General features: G+C 45.3%; 1 protein-coding gene and 1 long non-coding RNA gene across 5 annotated transcripts in view; one reads left to right on the forward strand and one right to left on the reverse strand.

Moving 5' to 3' along the window:
• The window catches only part of LOC148001259 (uncharacterized), a 35,032-nt gene extending 24,408 nt beyond the window's left edge, over positions 1–10,624 (forward strand). Inside the window, exons 3-5 of the long non-coding RNA XR_015637325.1 lie at positions 6,579–6,823; positions 7,523–7,848; positions 9,957–10,624. This is a non-coding gene — a long non-coding RNA (uncharacterized LOC148001259). The remainder of the gene's footprint in view (positions 1–6,578; positions 6,824–7,522; positions 7,849–9,956) is intronic.
• The window catches only part of Rufy3 (RUN and FYVE domain containing 3), a 74,972-nt gene that overhangs the window by 46,769 nt on the left and 15,684 nt on the right, over positions 1–12,519 (reverse strand). For 2 of the 4 annotated variants that reach the window (NM_001025127.2, NM_001401615.1), the window contains 2 exon segments: positions 11,391–11,578; positions 11,760–12,223. In NM_001025127.2, the coding sequence (NP_001020298.1) occupies positions 11,391–11,568 (178 nt within the window). In that variant the 5' untranslated portion in view covers positions 11,569–11,578; positions 11,760–12,223. 4 annotated transcript variants of the gene reach the window in all.

The following is a 12,519-nucleotide window of genomic DNA, read 5'->3' on the forward strand; positions in this document are numbered from 1 at the left end:
ACTTTTTGTCAATTTGACACAAACTAGAGTAACCTGGGAAGAAGCAGCTTCAGTTGAGGAATTGTCTCCTTAAGATTGGCCTTTAGGCCTGCCTGAGGGCATTACCTTGATTAAAGATTGATGTGGGAGGATCCCGTCCACTGTGGGAGGTGCTGTTCCCAGGTAGGTGGCCCTGATGAAAGCAGGCTGAGCAGGCTAAGGGGAACCAACCTGGGGACAGCATTCCTCCACAGCCTGTTTTAGCCCTTTTCTGTAGGTTCTTACAAATACGCTGCCTGACCCACCTCCTCTTATACGATGTAATAGATGTTTTCCTACCTGAACTGGTCCTGGTTAGTATTTTTTACAGCAACAGAAAGCAAGCTGGAATGACACTGTAAACAGGTCTGGTTTAAAATTTGCTATGGGGTGGGTGTGGTGGTGGATGCCTTTAGTCCCAGCAGAGGTCCCTGAGTCTCTGTGAGGTCAAGGTTGGCCTGGTCTACACAATGAGTTCCAGGATAGCCAGGAATACACAGAGAGACCCACTCTCAAAAACCCAAAAAAGAATGTGCTATAGATGTGTGACTATGCCAGACGTAGAGTGGAAATGGTAAAGTCTGCTAAGGGGAGTGCCTGGCACTCGCTAGCTAAACAGCTTCAGTTCCCATTTCTAAGGCTGACCCAGGAGGAAACAACCCAGCATTCTCAAGGCCTGCATAGTGTCATGTGACTGGGAGCAAACACTTAGATTGCATGGTTAACACTTAATAGACCTTAGTAATCTCATTTTAAAAATTACTGTTATTATTTTTACTGTATGTACATGTATGATTTTAGTTATCTGTCATACTGAAGCTGATGATCCAAAGGAGGGCTCATGTGAGCTCATCCATTCCATTACACGGGCTGGGGGTTGGGGGGAGGGAGATGGGTCCGTGGCTAAGAGCAATGGTGAAGACTACCATTGGGTTCAGGTCCCAACGTCCACGTAACAAGCCTGGTGCCCCCAACGCCTCTACCTCCTGTTCTGTCTTTTGTGCATACCCATGACACGTTACTTACACACACTCAGACACACACAATAGACACACACACACAGATGAAATTAATAATTTCCTCAAACACACAAGGGAAGCAGACATCATGGTACACAAACACGCCTGTAATCCCCAGACGCCGTCACAAAACAGAACAACCAACTTAACAAAAACAGTCCATTTTTAAGGTCTAAATGAATGATTAGCACAGAAGGTCTGTCAGTGGAGAGCAAAAGAGTGAGGCTCTGCAAAGAGCCACAGGGGCAGACAGCACTTCAGAGCACGCGCTGGAAGGGAAGGAAGCCACTCAGACTCAGAACCAATCCACCCACAGCAGCAGGGTAAGCCTGGACTCTTTGGGACTGGCACACAAGTAAAAGCTACTGACATCTCTCATCCAGATTTGGGATTTCACAGAACCCCAGAGGCTAGGACGGTAAAACTTACCTAGGAGGGTGACCTGCCACACTGCTCTCCCGGCAGAACAACAAGAAAAGATGACCTTTGTCCAGAGCACTCTGCCCTGGCCTTCTTGCATGGAGTTCACAAAGACTGCCTTGTGTACACATAATCACTACTCTGAGAACCTGACAATATAAATCTAAGACCAACCGCTGCCTCTGGGGCTGATTGCAAACGGTGTGTGTGTGTGTGTGTGTGTGTGTGTGTGTGTGTGTGTGTGTGTGTGTGTAGGACAGAGGGCAATGTCCTCTATTTTGTTCTTTTCTTAGACACTGACTCTCTCCCTGAACCCAGAGCTCCCTGTTTCCATTAGAATGACTGCTGAGACTCCATCCATCCATCCATCCACACATCCACCCATCCATCCATCCATCCATCCATCCATCCATCCATCCATCCATCCATCCATCCACTCACCCATCCATCCATCCATCCATCCATCCATCCATCCATCCATCCATCCATCCATCCATCCATCCAAGATGATCCATTCTAGAGACACAAACTGGTCCTGGGCTCGCAACGCAAGCACCTCATCCACTGAGCCATCTTCCGGCCCCCAGGTTTTATTTTCTGACCACTCAGGAAGGCAGGAGACACAGGATAGAGGCTGTTCCTATAATCCCAGCTCTTGGCATGAAGAGAGAGGAGGAGCAGCCTGGAGGAACCTGAGAGATGCCACCACCTAGTCCCTCCTCCCAAAGTTAACGCTGTGCTGAATGCATCTTGGTGTGCACGTCCTGGTCACTGTGTGCTTCCCAAGCAGAATGGCAATGACATGCTCACAGGCACAGCAGCCATATGTCTCTGTGACTTTTAACAGAAACGTGGAAAAAAAAATACTGGAAATTTGAGGATGGACAGATTTTGTGGTTCTAGGTTTACCCCAGCACCCATATGGTGGCGTTCAACTGTCTATAATCCTAGCTCTAGAGGAGCTGATGTCCTCTTCTGGCCTCTTTGTACACTGTACCCAGGAGGTAGGTGCACAGACACACATGCAGGCAAAACACTCACATGCATAAGAATTAAAAAGATATCTGAAAATGGGTCAGGAGCGAAGCTTCTGCTTTCACAGTCCCTGCTTGTGTTCACAGGACTCTCCTCCCACAGGAAGTACTGGGGTACAGGTGACATGAATGGATGAACGATGTCCAAGTTTTCACAATACTTGTGGGGAAGAGTCATTTCCCAGAGGTTAGAGAGACGGCTTGGAGGTGAAGAGCAGACCTTGCTCTTGGAGAGGAACTGAGTTCTGTTCCCAGGCTCCATGTAAGGTGGCTCGAAGCCGCCCACGTCCCCAGCTATGGACTTGACTCCCTCTTCTGAACTCTATGAGCAACTGCACTCACATGCACACATACCCACGAATATATTTATTTAAAATATATTTTAAAATAATAAAAAAGACCTTTTAAAAAAGTGATTTGTGAGCCAAAGGGGTCACAGATGCCATAAGAAAACTCACAGAACCGACAAACCTGGGCCCTGAGGGGCTCACAGAGGCTGAACTGCCAACCGAGAGCAGTGTACGGGGTAGGCCTAGGCCCTCAGTTGGGCAGCTGGGTTTTCATGTGGGACCCCTAAAGACAGGGGCTGTCGCTGCCTACACTGCCTGCCTTTGGATCCCTTTTCCGAAGGTGAAGATGCATCTTACTGCAATTTTTTATGCCAAGGGTGGTTGATATGCCCGGGAGGCTCCCCTTTCCTGAGGTGGGGGGTGGGGGGAAGTGAGAGGTGAGAGGGAAGGCATGGGAGGAGAGGAGGGGGGGACTGTGATTAGGATGTGAAATACATAATTTAATTAATAAAAAGTACCGTTGTAAAAGGGGAAAAGTGACTTCTGGCTTAGAGGCCGACAGACACCCTTTGCTGACTAGGGGCAGGTGTAAAGTAGGAAGGATGGAAACCACTTGTGGTCCCACTGCACAGAGACGATCAGTTTTACAGTTTTCTTCTGCATGTTCATGTGTATCTTTGTATTAAAATCCGCGGTGGTGACATCTAGCTGGTGAGGGCACAATGGTGTCTACGGCACAAGTGGCTATGTCCCATGAAGAGCACATGTGCAAACTCTTTCAGAGTCAGCGTGGAAGTCCCAGGTGGGCAGCTACACCCACTTTTCTTGCTATTTTTTGAGAATGGTTAAGTAAAAACACTTTTTAGAACTTTCTTCTTTGAAAATATAAGAATGTAAACCTATAAATTTCTAATTTTGAAATGTGCCTTCATGGTCATTCGGCTTGAGATATTTTTGCTTGTGACTTCTTTGATTAACGAATCCTTAGGAGTCTGTACTTTTAGTTTCCAAATGTGTAATTTATCATATTTATCTGATTATAAATTTAATCATTTTATCAAAAAACAGAACATATTCGTATTATTTTAAGATTTTACTGCTCACTGATACTTTGTGATAAGTTAAACAAAAGGCTCCCTCCCAAAAGATATGCATGTCTTCCTCTCTGGGACTAACACAGGCTGCCATTTTACCGGAAGTAGTTTCTATAGCTGGAATTAAATGAAGGACTCTGGGTTCCTTGAAAATTGCAGTTATTTATGTCCTTGTAACAGAAGGTACAAAGAGAGAAAGGAAGCACTGGGAACAGGAAGGCAGACACTGAGGGGATGAGCCCGTCAGCGAGGGATTCTCCAACCACAGGAGCTGCGGCAGCAAGGACTGGACTCTCCCAAGCGTCCTGGAAAGAGCAGTCTCAAGTGACAGGTTACAGAATAAACTTCTGTTGCTTTAGGGTACCAGCTCTGTTTGCTAGAATACTCACAGAAAATGGGTGTACCTTCTTTCAAGGCCCAGAATGCGGTCCACTGTCCAGAGCGTTTCTTAATGCCGCCAGAGAGTGCACTCTGTTCTTTGGCAGGGAGAGGCCACCACATACAGTTTTCTACTGGACAGCTGTTCTGATACCCAGGAGATGCTCGAATGTGTAACCAGCACACTCAGAACATGATTTCCTCTCTAAATACTCTGCACTTTCCTATATATGCACAACCATAATAAGGTTAATCTAGAAACTGAGCATAGAAAGAGGAGAATTATAATAATGTACTAGAATATATACTATACTACAATAGGATAATTATGATATATTATAAAAAAAGTGTGAAGCTACAAATTATATTCTGAGCATTATGCTACTAAATATTCTTTTGTAACAGTGTTTATTGCTCATTATATAGATGTTCTGCACATTTACACTTTTTCTCTACACTATATTAAGTGTCTTTTGCAGTTCTGCTAGCACAAGGCAGAATATCGTAATATACATATGATGTAAAACTTTTGCCTGGGGGCTGAAAAGATGGCTACGTAGTTCAGAGCTCTTACTGCTCTTGCAGAGGACCCAGGTCTCGTTCCCAGCAGCCGCACGGCTTCTCACAGCTACCTGAAGCTCTAGCTCCCAGAGATCTGACACTCTTGCCCTCCATGGGCTCCTGCGCATACGCAGTGCACACAAAGTTACTCAGGTTCACATACAAACACATGAGTACATGAATAAATGATTAAGATATTCTTTGCCTATATTGATTATTTTCTTAAGGTACATGTCTGGTATGGTTGCTGGCCTTTGATTTACGCTGATGAAGTAATTTTCAAACGGGCTGCTCCTGGGCTGGAGAGACAGCTCAGCAAACAAGGTATTTGCTTAGCCTGGAGAACTGAGACTTGAGTTGAATTTCAGAACCCACAGAAAGGTGGGACGAGAAGAGTAACTCCACAGAAAACTGACTTCTCTGACCTCGACAACACATGTGTGCTGTAGCATGCATACCATCTCCCTACAGGATGAACACATGTGTACACACACACAGACACACACACAGACACACACACACACAATATTTAAAAAATTGTTTCAACATATGCTTCTGGCAGAGCCCATGTCTGCCATCAGGATTGAATGCTATTATCCACAAATAATAACAACTTTATACTAAACCGTATTCCAATAGCGTAGGTCAAGTGGACATGAGCTAAATAGTTTTTAAACCAAAAACAATTAGAGGAAAGGTATTCTAGTAATCTTCTCTCATAAGAGTACTGGGGCTGAAGGGACGTGGTTGGAGCACAAGCTGTTCTTGCAGAGGACCCAGGTTCAGTTCCCAGAACCCATATGGTGGCTCACAATGACTTATACCTACAGGTCCAGAGGAGCTGATGTCTCCTTCTGACCTCCTTGTGCTCCTCCTGTAAAACACACACTGGCATATGTACTGTTTTCATTAGAAACATACCTGATTCTCTGGTAAGATGGAGCTGTGCTCACATACAGGGAGGATTGAGAGCATAAGTACCTAATGTCACCACATAGTATTGCACACCTTTAACCCCGGCACTGGGGGGTTGGGCGGAGGAAGGATGGGACAAGCTGGCAGATCTCTCTGAGTTTGAGGCCAGCCTAGTCTACAGAGTGACTTTCAGGATAGCCAAGGCTATACAGAGAAACCCTGTCTTGAAAAAAACAAAACAAACAAACTGAAGAAGAGGAGGAAGAGGAGGGGGAGGAGGAGGAGGAGGAGAAGGAAGAAGAGGAGGAGGAGAAGAAGAAGAAGAAGAAGTAGAAGAAGAAGAAGTAGAAGAAGTAGTAGTAGTAGTAGTAGTAGTAGTAGTAGTAGTAGTAGTAGTAGTAGTAGTAGTAATAGTAGTAGTAGTAGTAGTTAATGTCAAAAGGGAGATCTTGGCACCTGTCTAATAGTCCCTGGATGACAAACCCTTCTGTCACCTTGAGATCAGCCCAATAGTATATTCCCACTGACATAAACACCTATTTTAAGCCTGCCTCTATCCTATCTCGTGGAAATGTCATCAGTACTGTTTGGTTTTGAATCCCATGTAACAGTTTCTAAGAAAACGGACTGTCCTTTAGATAACCCAGCAGCTCACACCTGCTTCCCAATGACCTCTGCTGTCGTCAATGCATTTCCACCTTCACTGTGAACATGAGGTCTGGGAGAGCAAGGTGACGTTTAGCCCCAAGGACTAAGCTTAGCCTCAAGGGATGTCCAGTACTAATGACAAACTAACAAACACTTACACTCCTGGTCTGAGGTCACACGGCGATTGGTTATTTCCTACAGGCTCTTTCCACTCGCCAGTACAGATGTTACACATCTGACTAGCAAGGCCAAGGTAGCTGCTGGAGAGTGGCTGCTGGAGGGACCCCTGACTCTACAGGATCAGCCTCTGCATGTGCTGCCATCACCCACAGCTCTGAACCTCAACCCTAGGTCAAAGGACAGAGGCTCATTTCTCAAGGAGTCCTGAAGATGTAATTCTGCCCGAGCCATCCAGGGCTGCACAGTGAGACCCTGCCTCAAAACACGTGAGTAAATAAATAAGTGAATAAATAACCCGTCATGGTATGTTTCTTCTATCTGTACTTGAGAAGGGCGTTTTCATCAATAACCCTGCAATCCCAGTACTCGGGAGCCCTCTCTGATGACGTCTCTCACTGCTGGGATTTTGTCTGTGCCTCCACACCCTTCTTATGTGGTGCTGGCGTCTGAGTCCAGGTTTTCATACTTGTGTAGCAAGCATTAACCCATCGGTCAATCTCTACAGCTCTAAACGGAGGCATTTAAAACAATTCCTCCAAGCATACAAATACCCCAGAATGATAAAGGAAGTACAAATATGGAAGAAAAGGACCATGAGCTTAAAACGCTGGATACTCAGTTTAAGGACAGTTTGGAGATCTCACTTACATCCTATATCTATCCAAAAATCAACATTTTACAGAGTAAAAGGTAACAAACCTAAACATAGTGTTTTCTCTCTTAAAATAGAACACTACTTCAGACTTTTAGCTTACAACTGATTTAATCCCATAGCAGATAAAACTCAAAGGCTCAGGACTAAACTCCAGATTTTCTTTCAGACACCGAAAGATTTGTGAGCACACACTGCCAGCTAGGTAAGCAGTAATAATCAGGGGTAACCTGATAACAATGGGGTCACAATCACAGCCAAGTTGTTGTCAACACTTGGAAATATGACAGCAATCACCTACCCTGTCCTGCAGGTGTGCCTTCACTGAGCTTCTGAAGACAGCTTTGTTCCTTGTTTTCCTGACTCTGGAGCAAGTACACAAACTTGTTTCAAGAACGCTGCTCCAAGACACCCGGATGCAAAGGAGTAAAATTAACTACAGAACATATCACTTCATCTCAGGAAGGGCATAATTTCTAAATTATTGTAAGCATGCATGAAAATTTCTTGCTTCTATCCTGAGAAGACCAAGGGCAGTCTCTGACTACTCACCGTGCTTCATGGAGGGGGCTGAGGAAGCCCTGAGTCAGCACGTGCTGCTGACAAGGGCACAGTTCAGGACCCGGAAGGCCTTTGTCTGTAAGTACAGTGTTATAAATGATTGACTAGCAACGGCAGCTTCCTCTGTCTGACTGGTTACAGCGGGACTGCTCGTCTGCAGACACCTCCCGGGAGACTAACTCTCCTCCTTGCTGTACACAATACACAACTGAGGTTCCGGGCTGCTGTAGTCGTTGCTGCCACTGGGTCAGAGTGCCCACCTTGTGTGTACATGTGTCTGCGTCTGTCCTTCTTTCTTTCCCTCGCTGCTCTAGTCAAGTTTGCAGACCCAAAGCATGTTGGGTGTGATAGTTTTAAAAGTCCTTTACTTTGAATGTTTTAAAATATAATCTTTATGTTTGCTGGTGTTTGGCCTGCATGTATGACTGTGTAATCTTTGTTTGCTGGTGTTTGGCCTGCATGTATGACTGTGTAATCTTTGTTTGCTGGTGTTTGGCCTGCATGTATGACTGTGTAATCTTTGTTTGCTGGTGTTTGTTTGGCCTGCATGTATGTCTGTGTGAGGGTGTCTGAAGCACTCGAACTGGAGTTACAGACAGGCGTGAGCTGCCATGTGGGTGCTGGGAATTGAACTGGGGTCCTCTGGAAGAGCACCCAGCACTCTTAACTGCTGAGCCATCTCTCCAGTCCTAATTTTTAACTTCTACTATGCTTCTAGAAATGTAAAAAAAACAAGTAAATAAGTAAGTAAGTAAGTAAATAAATACATAAATAAATCAAAGACCATTCCTGACAGTTCAGTTCAATGGCAGTGGGATATGTTTCTATGAGCACACATCTACAATCAAGACCCCTGAGAGGCAGGATGATTTTAACATGACAGGCTAATAACTGGCAGTCACCTTGAGCCCTGGTTCTGTGGGGCTGGCTGGAAGGTTAAACAGATGACATGATAATGCTTCCTTTGTTAGCCTCAGTGCCTGAGCACCAGAGGGCAAACCTTGTTTTATTTTGTCTTACTTTTGCATTCTTTAAGATAAACACTTGGTGGTCCTTTCCATCCCTCAGCCCCGGAGGCAGCTCGGTCCTCAGGGAAGATCCACTTCTCAGGGGGCTCTTCCTTCCCTGGGCTTATCCTTCTACTTTAGACTGGAGTTGTCATAGTCATGGCTAGGGTCCCTGGGGAGCTTTAATCACCTGATCCACCCACAATGTTGCTACTCTGTATTAAGTTCATGTTACCGCTAGGTTTAAAGGCCCAGCAGCTTCCCCAGTGAAGCCCAGGTGTCTTTCCAGCTCCCCACCCTGCTGAGCCACACACAGTCCTGCAGGCTCCTTACCACCTGCTCTTCCTGGCAAGGGACAGTGAAAACATATCATGTGCGAGGAGAGGCTCCGCACCCTGTGGTGTCCATCTAGCTATGTCTCAAGGTCTAGCCCAGGCCTTGTGCTGTGCAGAAGCATTCCCTGACCGTTCCCTGTCTGTAGACTCGATCCTCTGCTCTGACCACTAGATTGGCGGCTAGATTTTAAGGAGCACACAGATAAGAATGTTGAATGCCAGCAAGCACAGAGATAGGGATCAAAGTGTTTGGTCACTAAGGACTGCGGTGGGTGGAAAGGCCTTTCTACAGGGCAGCCTTGTGGCGAAGTATAGAACTGTTTCAGAAAGTCTTGGAGACCACATCACCTCAAAAGAACACTTTTGCCCACTTCCTTTGTGAAAGTCAAGGATCTCTAGGACCTGAACGAAGGCTTAGACCTTTGTATTTAACTCAACTAGGACACAGTCTAGGCAACAGGAGTGCTAGTCTCTTGGTTACTCGAAACCACTGACTGCACAGTTAAATCTAATAGCTGCCAAGGGTTTTAGAATTAAAGCAGACATTTCTTGGGTCCAAATGGCTGTTTAGACAGCCCGTGGACAAGGAGCCAACCTCCCGTGGAGTGGAGTACCTCCTGGTTTTCTACAACATCATACCCCGTTTCCCTGGCCTTGTACTTAAAAACATTTCATGTGAAATAACTATTTCTCTCACCTAATTTAACACTAACTGCCCACCACACTGTTAGGACTTCCTGGATCTGACTTGCCGATCGAGGGGCGTGCCGTTAACAGTCTGCTCCTCTCACACTGTTCTTCCTTCCTTCCTGCCATGTTCATGTGCGCACCCTTCTCAACAAAGAATTCAAACGGTGTCACTACAAATGTTTACACGCACCAGCAGCAGACCTGTGCTCACCTCAGAACTGTTATGCGGGAGGCAAGCGAAGTGCCACCGAGTTAAGGATTATCCTTAGGAAACCAAGAAACTAAGGCCATTTCACGGTGCACCTTTCTAAATGGATGGGGATTCTCTTTCAAACACATCATGCCAAGGGCCCTGGCTAAAAGGCTTCTTGGTGGCTAGTGATCTCAAACTGTGACTTCTTCCCCAAAGACTGCTACAGCTTCGGAGGCTGGGTAAACAGACCTGGCATGGTCAGACTTTCAGCGGATGGCCTCCAACCCTTGCGTACATACTGTGGCACTGCTAAAGGAAGCTGTTGTCTGACAGAATCAGTGAGGGATGCCAAACCGCCTTAAAGCAAGCAGCGTGCTTCGAGCTTGTTTGGTGATTGTAAACGCTCTAAAACCTTCTGGGGCCTGCCATGACTGGGAAGAAGAAGGTTGAGTAAATCTGAGTCATGACAGGATTGCACACAAGGTCACAGCATGGTGTCACAGCTCCTAACTCCAACCTGGTGTACAACCCGCGTGTCCTGCAGATGTGCATAAAGGATTTCCCCTTGCATGCTCGTGTTTTTATCTCTGTTCTTTGAAGGAGAATAAACGTATGCTGAGAAGCCATCATATTGGCAGCTTGACAATAAGGACTGTAAGGAGTATAAGCGAAAAACACCTCACAACTTGGGAGCTGTTCTTAGAAAAAGTCAAGAGATCACAGAGATTCCTTGCAACTGTAAACACAAGTATCTAAGTATATACACACACATATATAGTATGCATTTACAAAACCAATGCCTCATAGATTTTATGCACAGGAACAACGGTACTTATGTTTAACCTCTATAAGACATGAGTTCTTCAGAGTCCATATTCCTGAAGCACTGAATTGAAAATTGCTTTTCCACTTAGTACTATTTAAAAGAGTAACTTTTTCAAATATTTTCTGGGTGTCACAGCCTGTTTAACAATGTCCCATTGACAGGACCCTCCTCTATCTTTCTTTCCCTTGCGTTTGTTATATCCCATAACCACAGTTGTGTTTTCCTAACTTATTCTTAGCAATCCCTGTGATTTCTACAGCATTTTAAGTCGGGACACAACTGATAGTTCTTTCCCTGTCTGTTAGGAACTGATGTTTAAATGACCTCAGATGTTCGCTTTGAAGGGCTTTGAGACAAAGAACTGTAACAGAACATACGCGTCTGAGAAAGGAGACCTCGGGGATAGGGAGAAATCTTTTCCCCAGTGAGCAGAGACAAGGGGTGGGGTGCTGGGGTGCTGAGCAACAGACGACAGTAAACACCAGGAGGGTCTCCCCCCTCCGACCCTCCCGTCCCTGTGACAACGAGGACGCTTCTGAGACTGGCACTAGCCTGGGATCTGACCATACCTTCATGGGTAGGCTCTGGGTCAGGTGTAAGGGAGATGTCATCCAGCTCTCGAAGGCAGAGCCATTCTCCATCCATAGACACCCGGAATTTGCAGAGGTAGATGGTCTCCATGGCAGCCTGGGTTATCTTGTCAGTGGTGGGGGTTGGCATATCAGTCGGAGGCGTCAGGGCAGACATGATGAGTCAGCTGTGACCACAACACACACACACACACACACACACACACACACACACACACACACAAATAAATAAGACCTCTGCACCAAAAAAGATCCCAAATCTCAAGCTTTTAAATAAAGCTTTTAGAAAATGGGATGGGAAAAATTAAAAAGAGAGAAAAAAAAAAACAAAGAAAAACAAAAAAATACCTTATAGAACAAACTGCTCAAAACAAACAATTGTATCTCTCTTTTCTTAATAGCAATTCCTAATGGTTAGCAAGGTTAGCCGGCGCCGTCCTCCACCAGCGTGCTCTCCTTTGATCTTCCTTTTCCTTTATTCCAACAAGGCTATCTATAGGCTTAAATCCTACACACCCAATGCTGGCTTTCAAAAATTGGTCTTGGCATGAATAAGTGAAAAAAAAAAATCCGCCTTCTTTGTGCAGAAAAAAATACAAAAAGAAAAAATATAAATAAAAAAAATTAAGCTATAGTTTCAATTTATCTTAAAAAATTTTGACCAGCAGAAATCACTAGAGGATCTGCTCAGATGAGCCGGGATGCTGAGTTCTAACAGGATTGGTTGTGCGCAGTAAGCAGGGTGTTGACCAAAATGGCTGACTAATGAACTGAACTGAAAATCCAGGCTCATGTGACCAGCTGCTCTGAGCACGGGGCAAGCAATTCCCAGGATGCTTTATAGATGCTGCTGATGCAGGGGGAGCAATTAGGCTGCTCTCTGTCATCCTGCACAACCCACTTTCAGACTGTGCTAGTCAAACTATGAGCAGACCTAACACAATGCACAGATCCTCATCAATTTTCTACACTCGGGGATAGAAGGGCGGAATAACGGACCGGGAACATCAGACAATACTGTGCGACAATAAGCAGTTAGAGTCGTTTACTAAGCACACAATTCACTTCTATGGTTGTACAGTCAGCTATTGAAATTCACTACGCAGAA

The sequence above is a fragment of the Rattus norvegicus genome, chromosome 14 (assembly GCF_021556685.1).
Source record: "Rattus norvegicus strain SHRSP/BbbUtx chromosome 14, alternate assembly SHRSP_T2T, whole genome shotgun sequence".
NCBI classification, from domain to species: Eukaryota; Metazoa; Chordata; class Mammalia; order Rodentia; family Muridae; genus Rattus; species Rattus norvegicus.